The following is a 23,968-nucleotide window of genomic DNA, read 5'->3' on the forward strand; positions in this document are numbered from 1 at the left end:
GCCTGAAAATATGTTAAACTTTATTTTGTGACCCAGAAAGAATAATAAGAGTAATAGTAAAACTAACTAGCTGCCGCCATTGTTGGAAACTGAGCTGGGCTGCGCTATGAATTCTGGGACAGAGCTACTTCTTCTTCGGGATTTAACGGCAGCTGGCATCCTTGTACATGCAGTGTCGCCATCTTCTGTTTCAGTGCGTTATTACACTCTTAAATCCTACTACTTATTCCTGCGTCTTTTGGGATCTTACAAAGCTTCAAACGACGCGTCGACTATTAAATTAGTCGTCGACGATTTTAATAGTCGACGTAATCGTGACTAGTCGACTAATAGTGGCAGCCCTAATATTTATAAACAATCAAAAACAACAATTATTAGGCAATTTATTTATTTCCAATTTGTATTGGATTTATTTCTGTTAACATGGTGTTTTTGGTCTGATTGAAGGACTGATGTGATGGTAAGGTGTCCGCTGCTCCGCTTTGAATATTGGTAGGCTTTTTTTTTTTTTTTTTTTTTTTAATTTTCACAAGAATTGCTAGTTCCCCTAGAGTTTTGGCCACCCCAACAATCAGACGATTCCCTATGAGCAAGCATTTAGCAACAGTGGGAAGGAAAAACTCCCCTCTAAAAGGAAGAAACCTTCGACAGAACCAGGCTCAGGAAGGGACAGCCATCTGCCGCGACTGGTTGGGGTGGGGGGAGTGAAAATTTAAAAAAAAAAAAAAGCCAAAGTGATCATTAGTGGAGCAGCTTAATGAATTTTTCCAGTGCTGTTAATATCCTTTTCCAACCCCAGTTTGTGTTTTTGTCACTTTTGTCCAAGGTGGAGGAAGCCATGCTGTAGATTGATTCTGTATGGTCTTTCAATGTCAATACAAGGGAACCTCTTAGAGAGGCCAGGGTTGAAAAAGGGATGCCGGAGAACCTCCGAGGGTGTTATCCGCTGGTGTGCATCCAAGGCCAACATCCCTTTAATTAAGCTGACAAATAAACGTTGGCCATTTTCAGGTCCTCGTCTAAACACCATTACTTGTTCGAGGTCATCAAGATGCGTAAGTTTTATGTATCGAGTCTCCAGGGACTCATATTCTGTCTCGCACTGAAATTGTTGGTCAGTCTTAAGTGTCCAGCGCTGTTGGTTGCAGTTGTCTTCAATGAAATAGTCTTCAGTGTACACGCCAGAGTCCAGAACATGATCTGGTGGCTGTCCTTGAGTCTCTATGATGAATTTCAAAACATCATATTCTCCATTTCCAGGGTAGAGTGGCACCCCTGTACCAAGTTCCACAGCTACCAGCCCCAAAGACCACATGTCAGCTGCTTCATTATAAGGAAGGCCAAGCATAACCTCAGGTGCACTATAACCAACCGTCCCCACACAATCACTAGGATTCACTGCAGACACAGGACATGCGAGGCCAAAGTCTATAAGTCTGACTTTGACTGGAGACTCATGGCGGTTAACAACCATGATGTTTCCAGGTTTGAGGTCAGCGTGCACTATTCCCACAGAGCCCAGGTGTGACAGGGCATTTGTGAGTTGATGTAAAATTGGCCTGACTTCGCTTATGGGGAGACCCTGGTTTTTCCGGTCCCGTATGTAGTCCCACAGGCATTGATCAAGGAGTTCAAAGTTTAAGCAGACCCGCTCTCCGTCGTGGAAAAAGCCGTTCCATTTAACTATGTTGGCGGCATCTGGATCCAACCTTCTCAGCTGCTCCAGGATGAAAATTTCCAGTTTTGCCTGTTGCAGAGTATCAGGGTGGTTCCTGTTGACTTTAATAGCCACAGCACGGTTGGTTTTGGTATCGCGACATTTGGCTACAATACCAAAGCCCCCTTCTCCGAGGAATGCCTCTACCTTGTAGCGGTTTCCCAAAATGCTCCCTTCAACTATTTCAAGCTCACCTGAGTTGAAGGATGAGCTGGCTGACGTGTGGACGCATACTTGCTGAGAAAATTCAACCGAGTTTTGGAAACTGCAGTTGATTTTCTGTGATGTCTTGCTGTCCAAGTTTGAAGGGTGCTGAAAGACCACAGGGTTTTGTGGTCTTTCAACACTCATGTTAGTGCAAGGGGAACTCTTACGGATGAAAAAGGGATGCCGGAGAACCTCCGAGGGTGTTATCCGTTGGTTTGCATCCAAGGCCAGCATCCCTTTAATTAAGCTGACAAATAAACGTTGGCCATTTTCAGGTCCTCGTCCAAACACCATTACTTGTTCGAGGTCATCAAGACGCGTAAGTTTTATGTATCGAGTCTCCAGGGACTCATATCCTGTCTCGCACTGAAATTGTTTGTCAGTCTTAAATGTCCAGCGCTGTTGGTTGTAGTTGTCTTCAATGAAATAGTCTTCAGTGTACACGCCAGAGTCCAGAACATGATCTGGTGGCTGTCCCTGGGTCTGTATGATGAATTTCAAAACATCATAATAATTTCTCCCAGGGTAGAGTGGCACCCCTGTACCAAGTTCCACAGCTACCAGCCCCAGAGACCACATGTCAGCTGCTTCATTATAAGGAAGGCCAAGCATAACCTCAGGTGCACTATAACCAACCGTCCCCACACGGTCACCAGGCATTACTGCAGACGCAGGACATGCGAGGCCAAAGTCTATAAGTTTGACTTTGATGGGAGACTCATGGCGGTTAACAACCATGATGTTTCTAGATTTGAGGTCAGCGTGCACTATTCCCACAGAGCCCAGGTGTGACAGGGCATTTGTGAGTTGATGTAAAATTGGCCTGACTTCGCTTATGGGGAGACCCTGGTTTTTCCGGTCCCGTATGTAGTCCCACAGGCATTGATCAAGGATTTCAAAGTTTAAGCAGACCCGCTCTCCGTCATGGAAAAAGCCGTTCCATTTAACAATGTTGGCGGCATCTGGATCCAACCTTCTCAGCTGCTCCAGGATGAAAATTTCCAGTTTTGCCTGTTGCAGAGTATCAGGGTGGTTCCTGTTGACTTTAATAGCCACAGCTCGGTTGGTTTTGGTATCACGGCATTTGGCTACAATACCAAAGCCCCCTTCTCCAAGGAAAGCCTCTACCTTGTAGTGGTTTCCCAAAATGCTCCCTTTAACTATTTCAAGCTCATCTGAGCTGAAGGATGGGTTAGCTGACATGGTGGAATGTGTCGGCTTGATCGGTGAATTGCCGAGAAACGTGAAATTCTCTCAAAACTTTCCAAAAGTGTTTTGGTTGCTGTCAGGTCTACGTCCGTTAAGCACTAAAGTTTAACAGAGCAAAGCCCCTATTTATGGGCTTTGCCTCTCAGCAAGATTATGACATAACAAAGGATCAAAGGCATTCTATTTTGGATCAAAGGCATTCTATTTTTTTCAGTTGAAACACTGAAAAAAAAATAGTGTTTCAACAGGGCAGGCTGGCGCCCTATGGGACGCAGAGGTGATAGGGTAAGGATGCAGAGGATAAGATCCAGGATAAGATTTACTTATCGGTCAGCTCATCAGTGAGCAGCCGCAGAATCACAGGTGCAGCTTGGCAGGAGATGGACTCAGGGTGAAGACACAAAATCAACAATGACAACACTGTTATTCTTTATTAGTGTGAATGCTGGTAAGCGTGTGTGTGTGTTTCAACTGCTGCTGTGTGCACAGTGTTTGCTCTACAGCCATCATTTTACCCTCACGTAGCCATCGTTGTTGTCTTCCCAACAGCATGTCTTTCAAAGCTCAGAGATGTAAACGTTTTTAAACTGTGTGGATCCAAGTGGAGGGATAATCCTCTAACCGACCCATAGAAATACATTATATTTTCAGACAGGAGTTTGTCTCAACAGCAGGAAAGACCCCACTTTTTAAATTGCTCCTGCGGCCAAAGTTTTGACAGCAGGAACATGAAGAACACACTGTTGTATAGAACAGGTCCTCGGGATCGTCACCGTTTGAAAATGATTTTGATGGGAGTTAGGGTCTTGGATTTAGAAGCAGTTGTTCAACAGGTGTGTAACCCACATCAGATTTGTGGGTTGTGCTGCTGAATAAGGTTGGAGGTGTAATTTTCCATCCCCGCCGCTAGGAGGCGAGTATGCCTTGAGATGACTTTCTGTTAGTCAACATTTCCTGTTGTGGAAGCCATTACTCACGAGGCAACCGCCAAATTAGCTGAAAGATCCTGGTAAGAAAAGCTGAAATAAAAGTTAAATTCGCAATTTATCTTCACATACTAGCTGTTAACAGATGGCTATTTATTAGGATCTGAAATCTGTGAAATACGGCCGTGGGAAGCTGCGTCAGCCGGGCGAGCTATCTCACCACGAGCTCCGGTAAGGGATGCTACATGAATGTTAGCGCCATGAAGACATGTAGTTGACTGCTGTTAATATATTTCCTGTTTAAAAACAACCAGTCGGAGTTGTGATATTTATGTTTAAAGTACTGTAACATCACTGATGTGCAGATGTTTAATTTTAAGTGCTAAAGAATATATTAAAATGTGCCCAGCTAACCGCTAGTATTAAGCTACTGCTTAGCGATTTCTGTGTATTTCTGTGTGTTCTAACATTACTGTGATTCAATATCGTCATGTAGTGCTTAAATGCACACCTTTTAGTTTTGTTGACTTAGAAGTTAACTCATTTGATAAAGATGCAAAAACTTCATAAATGTGATTATAAAATGTGAGGGATCTCATTACTCTGTTGAATGTATTAATGTTTAAAGAAGTTGATATATTTTTCTGAGAAATAATTCAGGTTGAAATATCTGAAAAAAGAAGAACAGTTAAAAGCAAGCTGTTGAAAGGATAAATATGGGAGAGTGAATCTTATAAGTTTATTTATTCCCAAAAGGGTAAATATAAGGTATATTTTCTGTTGCACTAAGACCTTGTGTGATGTAACTCAAGTTATTTCATGATGGTTGAGACATTGTATAACTAAAATAATTTGTTATACTTGAGCAATACTTGACTGAAAGATGAGTGATGGAAAAAGCATAGATAAAATAGTAATGTATGCACTCTGAACTGTGTGCATAGATTGGTTTTTGACCAGGACTGGATCATTCGTGATCTGAACCCTGTGGGTTCAGTGGCGAGCCAATCCCAGAGAGTGACTGTCGACGGACCCGAGTGCGGTGTGGCCAGCCGTGGGATCCATCTTCAGCGAACCTCAGGACTATAACTGCATTCCTTGACACAGATAAGACTAACACTTTAAAAATCTGCCCGGGTAGTGTTAGAACCAATGGACAGAAACACACACACACACAAGGAACTCTAATTTCTCTTTCCAAAGAGAAGTGGACTGAGCAACAGGAGCGGAAGCTCTTTAATTGAAACTCTTTGGAGAATTTCCTTAAAGAGGATGTTTGGTTTTGATTTTATTTTTGAGCCCTTTAATGTGCGTTTGTGCACTGTAGGAAGCCGGCTTTAGACAGGCAGGGTTTGTAAACTTTACAACTTTCAATACAGTTTCTATTTAAATCACATCTTATCTATCATTGTGTGGTTCCTTCTCTGCTGATCCTTTCAAGGCTCCATAGTCTTACCTAGAACTTTCTGATACTGGTCCAAAGTTGTCGAGACAATAATTTAATGCATATCTCATGTTATTTAATTGTAATACCTGTTACAGGTGCACCGAGGCAGATTTGACAGGGTTTTGCCACAGAGTAATAGTATGTCAGTAATTAGTCCTGGACAACTAGATCAAGCATTCCGATTGGCCCATGAAATTCAGCCTTCTGTTTGATTGGTGCATTTGTTTTCAGCAGACAGGTGGTTCAGATCTGGGCTTTTGGAGTCAGTTGATGACTTTTAGAATCATCTTTTCTGACTGGATCATTAAAACTTAAAGCATTGATCTTTCTGCAGTGGATTCTCCCACATTTCAGTGATATGGTGAATAGGGCTGCCACAAACGATTATTTTGATAGTCGACTAGTCACCGATTATTTTTGCGATTAGTCGACTAATCAGATCATCATCCATTGGACGTAAAACGTACAGCTTATTGCACCAGCAGCATCTGCTCTTATATAACTATCATTAGCTTACAGCTTTAAGTGTTTAAGGTATGTGCTAACTAAAAATAAAGACAAGATGATAGTTTATTGAATTTTAATGAAATTTGCAGATTGTTTCGGTGAAGTTTAATGAACTCCTTGCTATCTAAAATATAACAGGACACCGGAGTAAATTCTCGAGCATCTCACACTTCTGATCGGTTGTCTGCTTGACGTTTATTCAGCTGTGTAAGATCTATAACTTTAATCTCAGCCAAACCGATTTACTCAGGAACAAATAAAATACTAAAAAAGCCAAACAGTAACATTTTTAAGTTATCTAAGTCACTTATGTATGTTTAACCTGAGTAGTGAAAGACGGTGGTGGGTTTGAAAACGTTTTGCCGGGAGTCCGGTGTTCTCACCGGCTCTAGTTAGCCTTGCCCCCGGCTAGCTATCGAGCTAGTGGGTAACAGACGTCTCCGAAAACGCGGAGCGCTTTTGAAAATATGCGGTGTCTTGATAAACTGAGCAGATATTTGAGGTTTACACAGCTACATTCCCGCCTGAAAATATGTTAAACGTTTATTTTGCGACCCAGAAAGAATAATAAGAGTAATATTAAAACTAACTAGCTGCCGCCATTGTTGTAAACTGAGCTGGGCCGCGCTATGAATTCTGGGACACAGCTTCTTCTTCTTCGGGGTTTAACGGCAGCTGGCATCCTTGTACATGCAGTGCTGCCATCTTCTGTTTCAGTCCGTTATTACACTCTTAAATCCTACTACTGATTCCTGCGTCTTTTGGGATCTTACAAAGCTTCAAACGACGCGTCGACTATTAAATCAGTCGTCGACGATTTTGATAGTTGACGTAATCGTGACTAGTCGACTAATCGTGGCAGCCCTAATGGTGAATAAAAGAATATTGTAAAGTCAAAATACACAACGTCGTAGTCTCACTTCAAGCACTTTATTCCTTACGTCATGTTTTTCCGCTCACCCACAATAAGAACAACCCACCGCAGGCAACAGTACTCTCGCGATATAACAGAAAATAACAAGTTAACAATCTCCCTCTTTCTTTTTTAAAACACACACAAATAACAATTTAAAAATTGTTATTTGTGTGTTGTAATCTTTATAAAAACCTAAAAAAAAACCCACCTCTTAATCTTTGGTATATGGCGAGGTGCTGTGGACACCCAAGTTTGTGATTGTGTAGAATTTTCAAATCAATACCATGGTTGCATCTGCTGAAAATCTCTGTGAAGCTTAAATCTCAGTGACCTTGACTTCAAGGTCAGAGGCCAACTTTTTTGAAAATCAGAGGAGTTTAATAATAATAAACTTTATTTTCAGTTTCACATTTATAACACAGGTATGTCTACTAGGAGGCTGAAGGGTAGCACTATATATTTATAAACAATCAAAAACAACAATTATTAGGCAATTTATTTATTTCCAATTTGTATTGGATTTATTTCTGTTAACATGGTGTTTTTGGTCTGATTGAAGGACTGATGTGATGGTAAGGTGTCCGCTGCTCCGCTTTGAATATTGGTAGGCTTTTTTTTTTTTTTTTTTTAAATTTTCACAAGAATTGCTAGTTCCCCTAGAGTTTTGGCCACCCCAACAATCAGACGATTCCCTATGAGCAAGCATTTAGCAACAGTGGGAAGGAAAAACTCCCGTCTAAAAGGAAGAAACCTTCGACAGAACCAGGCTCAGGAAGGGACAGCCATCTGCCGCGACTGGTTGGGGTGGGGGGAGTGAAAATTAAAAAAAAAAAAAAAAAAGAAAAAAGCCAAAGTGATCATTAGTGGAGCAGCTTAATGAATTTTTCCAGTGCTGTTAATATCCTTTTCCAACCCCAGTTTGTGTTTTTGTCACTTTTGTCCAAGGTGGAGGAAGCCATGCTGTAGATTGATTCTGTATGGTCTTTCAATGTCAATACAAGGGAACCTCTTAGAGAGGCCAGGGTTGAAAAAGGGATGCCGGAGAACCTCCGAGGGTGTTATCCGCTGGTGTGCATCCAAGGCCAACATCCCTTTAATTAAGCTGACAAATAAACGTTGGCCATTTTCAGGTCCTCGTCTAAACACCATTACTTGTTCGAGGTCATCAAGACGCGTAAGTTTTATGTATCGAGTCTCCAGGGACTCATATTCTGTCTCGCACTGAAATTGTTGGTCAGTCTTAAGTGTCCAGCGCTGTTGGTTGCAGTTGTCTTCAATGAAATAGTCTTCAGTGTACACGCCAGAGTCCAGAACATGATCTGGTGGCTGTCCTTGAGTCTCTATGATGAATTTCAAAACATCATATTCTCCATTTCCAGGGTAGAGTGGCACCCCTGTACCAAGTTCCACAGCTACCAGCCCCAAAGACCACATGTCAGCTGCTTCATTATAAGGAAGGCCAAGCATAACCTCAGGTGCACTATAACCAACCGTCCCCACACAATCACTAGGATTCACTGCAGACACAGGACATGCGAGGCCAAAGTCTATAAGTCTGACTTTGACTGGAGACTCATGGCGGTTAACAACCATGATGTTTCCAGGTTTGAGGTCAGCGTGCACTATTCCCACAGAACCTAGGTGTGACAGGGCATTTGTGAGTTGATGTAAAATTGGCCTGACTTCGCTTATAGGGAGACCCTGGTTTTTCCGGTCCCGTATGTAGTCCCACAGGCATTGATCAAGGAGTTCAAAGTTTAAGCAGACCCGCTCTCCGTCGTGGAAAAAGCCATTCCATTTAACTATGTTGGCGGCATCTGGATCCAACCTTCTCAGCTGCTCCAGGATGAAAATTTCCAGTTTTGCCTGTTGCAGGGTATCAGGGTGGTTCCTGTTGACTTTAATAGCCACAGCTCGGTTGGTTTTGGTATCGCGACATTTGGCTACAATACCAAAGCCCCCTTCTCCGAGGAAAGCCTCTACCTTGTAGCGGTTTCCCAAAATGCTCCCTTCAACTATTTCAAGCTCACCTGAGTTGAAGGATGAGCTGGCTGACGTGTGGACGCATACTTGCTGAGAAAATTCAACCGAGTTTTGGAAACTGCAGTTGATTTTCTGTGATCTCTTGCTGTCCAAGTTTGAAGGGTGCTGAAAGACCACAGGGTTTTGTGGTCTTTCAACACTCATGTTAGTGCAAGGGGAACTCTTACGGTTGAAAAAGGGATGCCGGAGAACCTCCGAGGGTGTTATCCGTTGGCTTGCATCCAAGGCCAGCATCCCTTTAATTAAGCTGACAAATAAACGTTGGCCATTTTCAGGTCCTCGTCCAAACACCATTACTTGTTCGAGGTCATCAAGACGCGTAAGTTTTATGTATCGAGTCTCCAGGGACTCATATTCTGTCTCGCACTGAAATTGTTGGTCAGTCTTAAGTGTCCAGCGCTGTTGGTTGCAGTTGTCTTCAATGAAATAGTCTTCAGTGTACACGCCAGAGTCCAGAACATGATCTGGTGGCTGTCCCTGGGTCTGTATGATGAATTTCAAAACATCATAATAATTTCTCCCAGGGTAGAGTGGCACCCCTGTACCAAGTTCCACAGCTACCAGCCCCAGAGACCACATGTCAGCTGCTTCATTATAAGGAAGGCCAAGCATAACCTCAGGTGCACTATAACCAACCGTCCCCACACGGTCACCAGGCATTACTGCAGACGCAGGACATGCGAGGCCAAAGTCTATAAGTTTGACTTTGATGGGAGACTCATGGCGGTTAACAACCATGATGTTTCTAGATTTGAGGTCAGCGTGCACTATTCCCACAGAGCCCAGGTGTGACAGGGCATTTGTGAGTTGATGTAAAATTGGCCTGACTTCGCTTATGGGGAGACCCTGGTTTTTCCGGTCCCGTATGTAGTCCCACAGGCATTGATCAAGGATTTCAAAGTTTAAGCAGACCCGCTCTCCGTCATGGAAAAAGCCGTTCCATTTAACAATGTTGGCGGCATCTGGATCCAACCTTCTCAGCTGCTCCAGGATGAAAATTTCCAGTTTTGCCTGTTGCAGAGTATCAGGGTGGTTCCTGTTGACTTTAATAGCCACAGCTCGGTTGGTTTTGGTATCACGGCATTTGGCTACAATACCAAAGCCCCCTTCTCCAAGGAAAGCCTCTACCTTGTAGTGGTTTCCCAAAATGCTCCCTTTAACTATTTCAAGCTCATCTGAGCTGAAGAATGGTTTAGCTGACATGGTGGAATGTGTCGGCTTGATCGGTGAATTGCCGAGAAACGTGAAATTCTCTCAAAACTTTCCAAAAATGTTTTGGTTGCTGTCAGGTCTACGTCCGTTAAGCACTAAAGTTTAACAGAGCAAAGCCCCTATTTATGGGCTTTGCCTCTCAGCAAGATTATGACATAACAAAGGATCAAAGGCATTCTATTTTTTTCAGTTGAAACACTGAAAAAAAAATAGTGTTTCAACAGGGCAGGCTGGCGCCCTATGGGACGCAGAGGTGATAGGGTAAGGATGCAGAGGATAAGATCCAGGATAAGATTTACTTATCGGTCAGCTCATCAGTGAGCAGCCGCAGAATCACAGGTGCAGCTTGGCAGGAGATGGACTCAGGGTGAAGACACAAAATCAACAATGACAACACTGTTATTCTTTATTAGTGTGAATGCTGGTAAGCGTGTGTGTGTGTTTCAACTGCTGCTGTGTGCACAGTGTTTGCTCTACAGCCATCATTTTACCCTCACGTAGCCATCGTTGTTGTCTTTCCAACAGCATGTCTTTCAAAGCTCAGAGATGTAAACGTTTTTAAACTGTGTGGCTCCAAGTGGAGGGATAATCCTCTAACCGACCCATAGAAATACATTATATTTTCAGACAGGAGTTTGTCTCAACAGCAGGAAAGACCCCACTTTTTAAATTGCTCCTGCGGCCAAAGTTTTGACAGCAGGAACATGAAGAACACACTGTTGTATAGAACAGGTCCTCGGGATCGTCACCGTTTGAAAATGATTTTGATGGGAGTTAGGGTCTTGGATTTAGAAGCAGTTGTTCAACAGGTGCACCGAGGCAGATTTGACAGGGTTTTGCCACAGAGTAATAGTATGTCAGTAGTTAGTCCTGGACAACTAGATCAAGCATTCCGATTGGCCCATGAAATTCAGCCTTCTGTTTTATTGGTGCATTTGTTTTCAGCAGACAGGTGGTTCAGATCTGGGCTTTTGGAGTCAGTTGATGACTTTTAGAATCATCTTTTCTGACTGGATCATTAAAACTTAAAGCATTGATCTTTCTGCAGTGAATTCTCCCACATTTCAGTGATATGGTGAATAAAAGAATATTGTAAAGTCAAAATACACAACGTCGTAGTTTCACTTCAAGCATTTTATTCCTTACGTCATGTTTTTCCGCTCACCCACAATAAGAACAACCCACCGCAGGCAACAGTACTCTCGCGATATAACAGAAAATAACAAGTTAACAATCTCCCTCTTTCTTTTTTAAAACACACACAAATAACAATTTTTAAATTGTTATTTGTGTGTTGTAATCTTTATAAAAAACCTAAAAAAAAACCCACCTCTTAAGCTTTGGTATATGGCGAGGCGCTGTGGACACCCAAGTTTGTGATTGTGTAGAATTTTCAAATCAATACCATGGTTGCATCTGCTGAAAATCTCTGTGAAGCTTAAGGTGCATTTCAGTGTCTACAACATGTATGAATCTTTGCACTGTGCTGCTGTTTCTTATCATTTACTAAGAGTCGTAAGAAAGAGGTATTGTCCCCAAATCTGTGCACTGACATCACAGTTAAAAGAAAAAAAACAAAGTAGGTACAAACAGGAAAAAACTACAAATGCCAAACGCATGAAACTCACTGCATGATTCTGCAGGAAAATGATCACAAACACACAACTGAAGCAGGCAAAGTAAAGAGGTGAAATATCAGAGAGAGTCACCTGATGTCTAAGGATGGTTAAGGATGTATTTTCACTTGCGGCACCCAATTAAAAAGGATCAAGCTGAATTTTAGGTCACTTTATATTTTTTATGTGTTTACTTCCTATATTTTCCATCTGTAAATCATACATTCACTGTAGTTTCACTTCTTATATTTCACCTGACATTAAAAAAAGATTACCAGGGTGTTCAGTGACGTGGAGTATTGTGAAAATAAGTTTAAATTTATTGCTTCAACTTGTCGCAATGTACTCTGTCTACTGTTGTCATCACTATGAGATCACATTGTGCCTCACAGCATTTATTTTGAATACATTTTGGTAAGAATACAGTTAAGATGGATGGATAAAAATGTTCTTCAGAGGCCTTGAGATCAAATCAAAACATGAAGACATTTCATATTAAAAAAATGTTGCCCATTCATAAAAAATATCAGTAACTTTATAAACGTACTATACATGTTACTACTATGGACGATACTGTTTAAACCAAAAGAAAACAAAAACACATGTATCACAGATCACATCTGTGAATCAGATATACTTTAATTAAAATATATTTCATAAAGGTATCAGGCAAAGAGATGAGAGTATAAACTCATCCATAGCCAGGTTCCAGGTATTTCCTTCCACCTTGTGACTGCATGTGGTGCAGTTTCCTGTGTAGCTGAGCCTTAGCTAGATCTACAGACAGCCTCCTGGCCATGCGGTCAGTGGTCCTCTTCATGCTGCGAGCCATCTCAATCGCCTGGTCCAGAGTCCTGTTCACGTCTTCTTCCTAGAAAACCAAAGAAACTTGTCCCTTAAGCCAAGTAAGACCCGTGTATGTCACAGTAAAGACCTGATCTTTTTTATGGTATACAGCAGATATTCCTGTATATAAAGAGAACTGGTTTATCTGATTTGCGTTAAAGTTTGAGACATTTGACCTTGCTCCTGCTACGTCTGCTTGTCCTGCTGCCAATCTTGAAGGGCAGCGATGATGGAGACGGTGTCCGCTGAAAGTACACATTGCTGGGCAGCAGTGCTGTGTCTGACTGAGTGGAAGGTTTTCTGTGATGGGACATGGACTGCAGCGGTGGCTCCCTGAATTTATAGCTGGATTTGACAATACGTAGCAAAAAAGAATGATTTATCCCAAGAAAAAACTATGAAGCGTACAGCTGATAAATATCTTTATCAATGCAGTTAATGCTTGTGTTTTACCTGGCCGGCAGACTGCAGGAGGAGCCGTAGCTGACCTGCAACAGCGGCTTCTGGAGAAACGAGCTGGAGAGAAGAGACCATCTGTCCTTGGAGTATAAACTATTTGTGACAACTGTAGATCACAGAAACATGACAAACAGTGTGCTCAGTAAGAATTAGTACGTATTGACAGCAGTGATTTTCCTTTTCACCTTACAGTATTACAGCCTTTACACTATTCATCCAGATAACACTAATACATTTACTGAGGTCAGTTTCATAACTCATTAAATCAAAACCTTGATGGACAAAACCTGACATGAAACAGTTTCTCACTCTGTGGTCTGAAGTCAGACATCATGTCGTTCTTTCCTTTTAAACTGCAGCTTCTCAACCCAGAAGTTTGCAGTGAGCGGCCTCCCTCTGTCCACGCAGCAGGAGAAACTGAATGTTCAGTTCAAAGACAATCAGACAGAAAATCATCCAAATAAAGTGAAACAAAATTCTGCTGTGACTCTGGCTCTGACCTCCTTTGGGCTGGACCGCCTGCTGTTTAAACTGAAACTCAGGTCCCGAGGATACGCTTCTGCCACCTTTTCTGCTCCCTGCTGGTGAAGTGTGTAACTGCAACATTATCTCAGAGCTTGTTTCACTACTGTCTGTGCCTGAAGAGCAAACGAACAAATTACATTAAAAGGATGAAGTAACATCTGCATGCACTCATATCAAAGCAGGGAAGGGAACTTAGAGCCAGACAATTGGAGTTTACACAGTTTTATGGCTGGTGGGGGTCTACCTTTGCTCTGGCTGGGGTCCATGTCTGATGAGATCCAGTCCTCCAGCCTTGCCTGACTGAAACTGAAGTTACTCACATCTCTGCTGCTGATATTCCCCACTCTACATGTTATGATACAAATAATCAATATGAGAAGACATTTGGACTCTAAATGGTTATTTCTGTTTAAATGTTTATCATGAAACTGAAATTCTTACTTGTTAGTTTACTAGATATAATACATGTCACTATCAACATGATAACACCTTACAAAATGTCCATCTTTCATTCATTGACCATGTTGATCAGAGTCCCACCTGTTACAGGCTGGACTTTGGTAAGTCCTGGTTCTGGACCGGCGCTCCTGGCGCTCTTGTCTGTATTTTGAGGTGAGATAGTCCATCTTCTGAGCTAAGTGAGGTAATTGCACTAAGCCCACCTCCAGGTCCTTCTTTAGCCTAGACACCTCCGATTGCAAGGCCAGGATAGCCTCACTGGTCACACACGAGCGACACAGAAATGTAAATGTTCATAAAATGGGGAAAAAAAGGTCATGATAAAGTTCCAGTAGATACGGGCAAATATTTAGCTTAAATGCTGACTGCTAGAACAAAGCCACATACTTGTGAAACCCCTTCAAAACAAAAAAAAAAACAAAACAGTTGTTGATCGAGGTAATGAAGGCAACAACACAGAGAGATTGAAACCAAAAGGGTGAATCTCAGATGAGCTGTTTTTCAAGGGAGAGCTCTAAGAATTCAAAGGTTTCAAGAGTGGCCTTCAACTGTAATTATTTGCATTAGATTTATTCCTATAAGCCTTATAACCAGTTGTCTGCTGCCACTTTAAAAGTGCAAGACCAAATTTGCGTCCTACACTGCCCTCTGGCTTTAACTTTTATTTCTTCTTAAAGAGGTTGAGCACCAACACTTTCAAAGGGTGAAAGTCCCACTCCCATAAAGTGTCACTTTATTTTGCTGCTGTTTTCATGTTAATTATACACACTCTTCATAATTTTACCCACAGTGGTTTAACATTTGAATTCACAGCAGTGCAGTGATTATTCACTAACACTGGTGTTTGTTTTCGGCATACTGACCTATTACAAGAGCAGGAGCGCAGAGGGCTGCCTCTGCCATCAGTATCCATGGAGGTGCCAAGTAGAGGTTGAGATACGAGCTGATGGTGCTGAGCAGACAGGCTTTGGTCAGATCCTGTTTGGTCAGTGGTGGACACGAGGAACTTTAGCACTGACCAGAAAACATGACATAAAAAGTGAACATGCAGTGATGGAGATTACTCACCTTGCAGCATTGCTGAAGGTTTCTTAGTGGTACTGTCCACCCACAGATCCACTGCAGCTGTTGCTCCACAGTGTTGTGTTAGGACAGATGGGTGGGGGCTGGCCCACTGGTAGCCAGTGATGGCAGGATGGATGGCTGTTTGCAGGTGGGAGCACGAGTCTTCACTGTCTGAGCTACTTAAACCTTCTTTCTGGGACAGCACACTGCAGAAGCAAAAGCTCAGCTTAAGGTATTCTCATGTTAGGCTCATGTGATATGTTTATGATGGTGAACCAGTCATTAAAATACTCTCACTCACACCTTTCTGGAAGCAGATTTGCTTGAAATGATCCCGAGCCCGAATGATTCAAGTAAGAGCTCCCAAATCCGCTGTCTGTCTCTGAACTCACCATCTTCTGTGCATCAATAACAAGGTTTTAACCAAAAGACATGCATGAAAATTTGCATTGCATTTTAATTGTGTGGAAGAGACAGCAGCGGTCAAACAGGCTAGCTTGTATCTGCAACTGACCTGCGAGGCACATGAGGTGTTGACATCTGGCTCTGAGAGGCTGTGGCTCTCCGAGCCTCTTGGTGCATCAGAGGAACAAGAGACCTCCACTGCCAGACTAACACAATCACCCAGATCACATTCATCCTTTTGTCTGGAGACTCTATCCTTGATGCTATGGCTGCAGAAAGAGCAAGTGTTTACTGTATAAAGTCTAAGTGTAATAAACAGCAGTGGCTTTGTTTCAAAACTTTTTTTAACAGTAGGATATGAAAAGCATTATGAGAAAAAGACAATGCCTATGTTTTCTGTATTGAGCATGATAATATATATTATGCAAAAACAGATCTCTTGCATTATGAAGACTTAAATATAAAATTAAAAAACAGCAATAAGAAGCCATAACAGAGAGTCAGTCACCTCACAGTCACAACACTGACCTGCTGACTGTCCACTGCTCGTGTGAGGTGGTCTTGTTTCCACACAGGTAAGCTAAGATATCACTGTGATCTGCCACCTCTGACAAACCAGAGCTTCTCTCCTCATCCTCATCCTCAGCTTTACAGACATCAAGTCCCACCAAGGAGCCTGTTGAGTCCCTAAAACAGGCCAGAGAAGAATACCTGCACACAGACCCAAGCACTCCCTTCCCTCCGTACTGTGCAACCCAACACCAGCTTTGTACACGAAACACTACCTGCCCACAGGAAGGCTGAGAACGTGCACAAACACACATGTATGCACCGCTCACAGCATAAACAGCTAGCCAGGACAAGGGGGTTTATTACAGTATACTTATATCCATCCAAGTCATCTTTTATTTTTCAGCACATTTGCCACTGAGCTGTATATTAGCTGCATATCAGAAACTATAAAGATGTTATATTCACAAAAGAAAGATTTAAAATTTAAGTTTTAAGTTTAAAACCTAAACATTAGACTGCAAAGAAGAAATTTATTGGTACCGTAACTGGCAGCTGCCATGTCCAGAGTTTTTCACTAGAGGGTCAGCAGTTACGAGCTCACTACTTTGGTCTGATCCACCATTTATCTGAAGGTCACTGCCCCCCTCTGTTTCTTCTTCCTCTTCTTCTTCTGTGTCCATCTTATAACTTTGCCCCTGAAACATAAAAGTTAATGCAAACATATGCACATACTTAGCATCTGTACCAGGAAAGGATTTGTCACAAATGAAGATGCAGGGCATGGATGCAAATAAGCATCCCTATCATATCAACAGGGCTGAGCGGATATATTTCAGCCTTAAAGGCAGCATGAGCACGGGAGATTATTATAATTTCTTCTCAATTTATATTTCTGACTCTAAAAGACAGAAAGCAGCCACCGTGAAAAAGAGATAAAACTGCACTCCAAGAAAAAAAATTTAGATAAGGTGACCAGTGTGAAGGCAACTGTTCAAAACATGAAAGGCAAGCATTTAGCTACTTATAAGAGGCTTGTAGCTGAGCTTAATTTGGAGAAGGAGAGGAAGAGAGGAAAAACCCTCTTAAAAAATCATGGAGTTTAACCACCAACTCCGGAGGCCAAAGCAGATGAGGCTGTTTTTTTTGTAGATGAATGTATACACAAACTGGCAGTCAGCAGTCATCTGCAAAGGTGGACGGTCTCATCCAAGAAACCCTGGAGCTGAAACAAATGCTCTGAAAAGAAAATGAATTGTAGGCCCAAGAAGAGCCTGAGAAACTCAAGGCAATCAAGGTGACAGAGGCTTTCTGCGCAGAGGCGAAAGATGTAAAGGAATGAAAGAAGATGCTCAAATGATGCTCCACAGAAGCTCAATCCTGTGGAGAAATTCAATAAGGAAACGGCCAACAGCAGTTTTCAGCTGAAGAGTGCAGTTTACAATCTTTAATGTGGAGCCTCAGGTAACGAGCACAAAGAAAACACTGGAGCTCCTCCAGCATCCAACAGAGAGCATAACAGAAGTTCCACTGACAGATCTGAAAGTAGCAGCTACGCTGAAAACGATCCAGACTAAATCTAAGTCAGAAAAGGCTTTTCAGAACTTTCTGATCACACCTCATGTTGCAAAGACCTTTTTATTCGAAACGAGCATTTAAAATATTCACAATGTCATTTTTTGCAGATAAATAATTAACCATAACAACACAATTTTTGGAAACCTACAATTGCATTGCTACTAGTATGAATTTGAACTGTTGATATGCAGCATTGCATTTTTACTATTCACAGCATATTCTGACTATAAAAGACCCCAAATCAGAGAATATGAATAGTGTGGCAAAAACATTAAAGGTGAATTTTCTGTGTGTCTTTTACCTCATGCAGGGAAGGTGGAGGTGAAGGTGTGAACATGCAGACAGGAGTGGGTACAGTCGTGGACGTGGGAGTGGATGTTGAGTGAGGAGGAGAAATCTGATCACACACGTTTTTGTCTATGATCTCCTTAATGTCCTCAAGATGCATGCCTATCCTGAATATGTCTCCTTCCACTAGTCTGCACGCACACACTCACACACACACACACACACACACGGACACACACACACACATAAATGGGTGCACAAACATGATACTGACACTTACAGCTGCCACCCCGGGGTCTCTCTGACCTGTTAGCATCAAAAGTGCCAGTGTTCCTGGATAAGCCCATGTAGTTTTGCATCTCCAGAGCTCTGTGCTCCTCCTTCTTACTGATGTATTTTCTTTCCAACTGGTCTTGAGCCTCCATCATGCTCCTCAACATCTGCAAAAGAATCAGGTCTATACTAATGCACAAAAAAGCAGGCCCCAAATTGTGCTTGAAACCTTAAAGTAGTTTACCTTACATGTAGGATGTAAAGGATCCTTACCATTTGCTTTTCTTCTGTGCTTACAGCCATGTTGCTCACAGTAAATCTAAATTCATCCACCTGAAGAGCAGAAGGTTTGTAAATGTTTAAAATATGTGTGCGTTTAATTGTACAATAGCTGTAGTCATTTTCAAACACACCTTCTGCATGAACTGGCTGATGATGTCTCTCAGCTCAGCGGTCATCCTTTCCCCGTCACTAGGATTATCCTGAAGCTCGCTGGAGGAAACTGCGGCCGCCTCCTTAATGGTGCTGATGAGAGCTGACTCAGCTTTTTCATTTAAGCTTTCTGAAAACAAGCCAACATGGGAGTCATACACACTCAACATAATTAAGGTAATAAATTATGAGTAAAATGTTCCTGACACATCCTCTGGGATTTGTACTGCCAATATATCTTTCTTTGTAGCTTTATTTACTTATTGTTATAAATAATGCTGCCAAGCACAAAATGCATCCAGACCAAATCCTTAGCTCAGCCAGAGGCGTGGCAGTGTGAGGGACGCTCTGCTGTGATTAGTTGTTAGGGTTAGGGTGGGTTAGGTCAGAGCTGATGTAATGTAGCTCAAACCACTAGGCTGGGAATAACATCACAACAGAGGCCCTCAAGGATCATGGCAACACTAACTTTAGAGTCCCTCACAAAAACTTGTGTGTTACCTCTCCCTTATCTAGTATCACCTATGGAGAAAGGCTTTTCTGCATTACTATAAAGTATTATTTAAATTATTAAACTACAGTTAGTCAGTATAGCCCTCGCTGCTGCTGCTGCATGCTGAGGTTTAAATCTGCACCACTGTGTTTACAAAGGGTGCTAGATTAACTGGTTCTGCAGCTTTATTAGAACCGCCGTAGAGACAGACCGTTTTTTGCTGATTACTGCAGCAGAATGACATGCCACCTTAACTCTGAATTTAACATGACTGTTTTTATTTGCTGTAACATTATACACCAATTTTTATGTGCACCCAGTGATGGATTCACTGCCCGAGTCCCCGTTAGCGATGCTCCGCAGGCTCAGATGCTACTGTAGCTGTCCACAGCAGTGCAGGTTAAACCACACTGGCAGCTGGAGGACAACAGCAGTATCTGTAAACAGCTTCAATCACCACAGCCAGGCTGAGCAGCTGCAGCCTTGCTCACAGCCAGCAGCTGGTTACTCTAACAGAATGGCCTTTTAAAATGAATAAAAAGCGCAAAAACATCATGGCACATTTCATTTCTGTAGTATTAACTCTTAACTGTCTGCGTCTTATAGCTGGACAGGAGCCACACACCGACTGTATTGAGGGATCAGAATGAATGTGAAGCATTTCGCTCTTCTATGTATGCAAAATATTTAGGGGGCACCACAAAACTAAGGCAAAATACTGGATTCAATAAAATACTCAATCTATTTTCCAGCTAAAATGACAACAAACTGGAGAGCAGCTGCCGGCCTGAGCACAACATGCCTTTAACGTAGTGTTTAACTCGACTTTCTGATCATTCGGTGTTTAAATAAAGATACACAGGCCTGGTTTGTCATAAATATTCAATTATTTTTTCAATGTCTTTAAAAGGTTTCATTAAAAAATGTGTCATCTAAACTGATCACTCTCTGAGGAATCCAGTCAGACTTTATTTTCATGTAGTAGAAGGAAGTTAACCTTTCATGATATCAGATGTCGGACATGGAGCCGTACCTGATGAGGGAAGATGAGGAGCTTTGTATCCAAGATGGCTCAGCTCAGCTAACTGCCCCTGATCTTCATCATCATCCTCTAAATAAAGCATGAGTTCTGAGGAGGGCTGATTCTGTGAAAAGCAATAAATACCTTTGTATCTTACATTTGAAATGTAACTAATTTAACACAGGCCTGTGTGAATTTCACCAGGAAGAAACCTTAGAACTTACACTGGTTCCTAGTCTCATCTGATCAATGAGGTTCTCTGCCTCTGCGTATTTGGTGAGTAATTTATCATATTCAGCCTAAAGAAAATAGACAGGATGGATGTTACAGCTCTATCTAAGAAAACAGTAATGCAATGATGACAGAAAATATCAGCTAAAGAAACTGAAAGTCTAAGGTTCATTTGCAATGCAAAGATATGATCTGAATGCTTTCTACCTGCAGATGGTGCACCAGTGCAGGAGGAGTGTGCTTTTCTTCATCTTTAAAGACATTAGCTTTCCCGGCTGGCAGGACTGAGTCCTCCAAGACTCTGCTGATCACCTCTAACATGCCTGGGGAAGACTGAGCTCTGTGAATGGTGCTAGGGCACTGAGGAAGTGATCTGGCTGGGGTTTTGGGGATTTTCACTTTAGGGGCAACCTTGGAGAAGTCGGGGAGCGGGTAATGGACTTGGCCTTGGCCATACTTCATCTCGCTGAAGGATCTTGTACGCACCAGAGGAACTCTCTGAACCTGCTCTTCCTCCTCATCTGATTTGTCCTGCTTTACTTCATCTGCACTGAAATCCCCAATGCTCTGCTTAGAATCTGTACTTTCAGAGTTGGACATGCTGTTTGCACAAGCACCAGATGTGAAAGTAGGAGTCTTCTTTTCTATCTGCTCTTCTGAACTTGCTTTTTTTGATGCAGCATTACTCTTTTCATCTGAGCTCTGTGTGTGATTATTATTCAGCGCTTTGCTGTTGTGTGTTGGAGCCCAGCTAAAAACACTGTCGTCTGCACTCTCCAACAGGGACACCTCTGGCAGGGTCTCTGCCTCGATCAGCCTACCCAACCGCAGCAATTCCTCGTGGGAGAAGTGCCGCAGCAATAACTGGTTAATGTCTGCAGCACCAGGATGCGGTCCACCAAGCTCACTTTGCTTGGAAGCATCAAAAACGTTGTCCTGCTTTGTGCTGATATCTTCTTGCACCAATTCAAGCTGACCAGAAAGATCAGGACTTGTATGAACAGTGTGTCCTCCATCAGAGCTAATGTTTCCCTCAGAGGAATCTTTCTTGTTGAAGTAAGGGCTTCCAATGTTGCCATCATATGGCAAGTCCTCCTGATCCTCATCACTGGTATTTTGTCCAGTGTCCTCACTTCCCTGCTTATCTTGCATGGTTTTTGATCTTTGGGAAGACACATGAAAGAGGTTTCTCTTGGAACTGCTCTCTAGAACCCTGCCGCTCTGACTGCCCACACTGCTCTCTGAGGAGGAGTCATCCAAGCCAGACAGCTCCGCATCCCCTGCAAATTAAAAATCCAAATACCATGAAAACCTAATTACAGGGTCATGTTGATTCCATTAAATTAGCTTGTTGTGATTTTTAAGGCTAATGATGAGAGTGAAAACTAGCTCATGACCTTGCAAAAACAATATATATGTCATTGCATTTGTTTTGTCACACCTGAAGTGAGCAAAAAAACATAGCAGATGTTTAACATTCTGCATGCCAACATATTTATAATGATGTATTATTAAAAAATTAGTTTTATGTATACTTTTCATTATATACGCACTAATTCACCGTAGTATACAAGAAACCTGACACAATAAACAACAGTGCCTGCATGTCTTACCACTAAGATGGATGCTTGCTTCAGAGGCAGCAGACTCTGCCTGGGACAGATGCAAGGCCAAAGAACTCTCCAGATCACTTAAGTGGAGACTTTCATCCTCACTGAGATCAACAAAGAAGCTCTGCTCGATGCATTTTTCCCACAGCACTACGAGTCTGTCCTCCCCCTGAACATCCTCATCCGACTCTCCCAGGTCTCCCTCCATGGACTCTGCAACAGAAAAATGAATGCACTGTTCAATATCTCCTCACCTCTGTTAAGAAAAAAGCAGGGTGAGAAAATTGAACGAAGCACCATTCATCTCTTAGCAACACAACCTGCAAAGTGACAACACTGGATCAAAAAGCACTAAGGTGTCAATTATTCAACAATCAATACAATGTGTGCACAGAAGATTGCGTGCCGCGAGGGTGTAAAGTTTTTGAGTAAATTATATGCTTGGATGAAACGCATTGTGTCTGTTTTGAGTGTCTGACAGCAGCAGAAGGCTTATAAATAAATATATAGATAAATATTTTTTAAAAAGTAATTCATCTATTTCATTCAGAAATAAATAATTTGTTTTAAATGGGTTCTTCCTTCATAAAATAGAAATAATCCTTAGTTTTAGTATCTGTGACTTTGGTAAAAATTTAGACACAATGTGGCTGATGAGGCACTGATGGACGTGAATACTGACATTTTTAGATGTGCGCAAGACTGTCAGTCAACTGCTTTCTAAAAGCTGTGTTTTCAATATAAAACCTGTACTGATTTTCCTAAATCTTACATCTGACACATGCCCTCCATACAATAATAATAATTTAAAAGACTAAATCTAACACTGAAACTATTAAAAGCTAAACTATATAAATACACTCTGTGAACTAAACCGAATTAAAAACAAAAAATCAAATTAAATAAAACCCTAATTAGAAAATACAATATCATAACGACTCTGCTGTGTAGCCCCTGACCCTCTGAACCAAGAAAGAAACACTATTCTAAAACAAAAGTGTCTTTGTCATAATATAAAACTATTATCTATACAAAACAAGTTGTAAAATACATTTTGCAACACACAGGAATCTGTTAATACTGCACATCATTAATATAGAGTTAAATATACCTATATAATACCCTGATATGATATTTCAATAGCTCATAAGTTTTTGCATGTATGTTAACAAAATCTGTCATGTGATATATGTATTCAGGTACTTGTTACCATAATCGTAATAACTACATTTCATAAGAGTAGTGGAGCAAAAGTATATAAAGTACATATATCTCCTACTACAAGTTAGATGTGAGTGTTACCAAACACGTTTAAGCGTCTGTTTCTGCATGTAAGTCTGAGCTGCATTTCAGTGACATAGTACTACTGAAATGCTTTGCTGGCCGTGGTTACTTACCTTGGTTGTGTTTAGCCGGCTGGTTCTTCTTCAGTAGTGTGCCATTACCTTTAAGTTGATCCCGGTCTTGAAACTAGCAGCGATGGTTTAATATCTCCCCCATCTTTCTTGACATATGCCTTCCTGAACAGGTTTCGTTTTTGTGGCATCATTAATAATGGATAAAAGGCAGCGCTGAACGTCTGGACCCGCGGTGACAGCAGCGTGCATGACAACTAGCGGGGTCTCGTTGCTAGGTAACGGTGCTGAAACCTCCTCCAAAAGGCTGCTAGCAAGTGACAGTTTTGGGCTATTGGCCATTACATACTTATTCTCTCTTTAAAAATAAGTATGGGAATGTGCAGACTTTCACCCTCCTAAATAATAATACACAGTGCTGAAGCCCCACAAGTGTGCACGCTGAAAGCCAAGGCGTGTCAAACTTTCAAACATAATAAAGCTCGTGCTTGTCTCAGCTACATTATCACAAAAACGTCACCCTTCTCCATTCAAATCTGTTCGTCCAATGAATTTTCTGCAGGGGCGTGACTAAATTTGAATGCCGCTCTCTGATTGGCTACTTGGCGAAAACACACA

At 41.9% G+C, this 23,968-nt stretch overlaps 2 protein-coding genes across 5 annotated transcripts; both read right to left on the reverse strand.

Moving 5' to 3' along the window:
• Window positions 1-366: 366 nt before the first annotated feature.
• On the reverse strand, window positions 367-10,256 carry LOC146367525 (uncharacterized). The gene is made up of 2 exons (XM_084912664.1): window positions 7,863-10,256; window positions 367-3,175 (listed from the first exon to the last, which is right to left on the reverse strand). Exons 1-2 carry the CDS (start codon window positions 10,173-10,175, stop codon window positions 812-814), a joined length of 4,677 nt encoding a protein of 1,558 aa, XP_084768790.1. The 5' UTR covers window positions 10,176-10,256; the 3' UTR covers window positions 367-811.
• Window positions 10,257-11,309: 1,053 nt separating this feature from the next.
• aknad1 (AKNA domain containing 1) lies at window positions 11,310-23,847 on the reverse strand. 4 transcript variants are annotated; one of them, XM_084913027.1, is made up of 22 exons: window positions 23,393-23,847; window positions 21,999-22,208; window positions 20,593-21,665; window positions 20,379-20,453; window positions 20,167-20,278; window positions 18,622-18,770; window positions 18,482-18,541; window positions 18,242-18,375; window positions 17,949-18,126; window positions 16,613-16,767; window positions 16,088-16,246; window positions 15,669-15,828; window positions 15,458-15,549; window positions 15,158-15,360; window positions 14,953-15,067; window positions 14,171-14,347; window positions 13,875-13,975; window positions 13,606-13,743; window positions 13,415-13,522; window positions 13,100-13,211; window positions 12,823-12,991; window positions 11,310-12,671 (listed from the first exon to the last, which is right to left on the reverse strand). In XM_084913027.1, exons 2-22 carry the CDS (start codon window positions 22,201-22,203, stop codon window positions 12,492-12,494), a joined length of 3,855 nt encoding a protein of 1,284 aa, XP_084769153.1. In that variant the 5' UTR covers window positions 22,204-22,208; window positions 23,393-23,847; the 3' UTR covers window positions 11,310-12,491. The 4 variants fall into 4 exon arrangements, with proteins under 4 accessions (XP_084769153.1, XP_084769152.1, XP_084769154.1 ...); XM_084913026.1 differs by having other exon boundaries at window positions 15,458-15,552; window positions 23,441-23,846; XM_084913028.1 differs by having other exon boundaries at window positions 13,415-13,501; window positions 15,458-15,552; window positions 23,393-23,846.
• Window positions 23,848-23,968: the final 121 nt, after the last annotated feature.

The sequence above is a fragment of the Perissodus microlepis genome, chromosome 18 (genome assembly GCF_051167445.1).
Source record: "Perissodus microlepis isolate ML-2025 ecotype Zambia chromosome 18, ASM5116744v1, whole genome shotgun sequence".
Classification (NCBI taxonomy): domain Eukaryota; kingdom Metazoa; phylum Chordata; class Actinopteri; order Cichliformes; family Cichlidae; genus Perissodus; species Perissodus microlepis.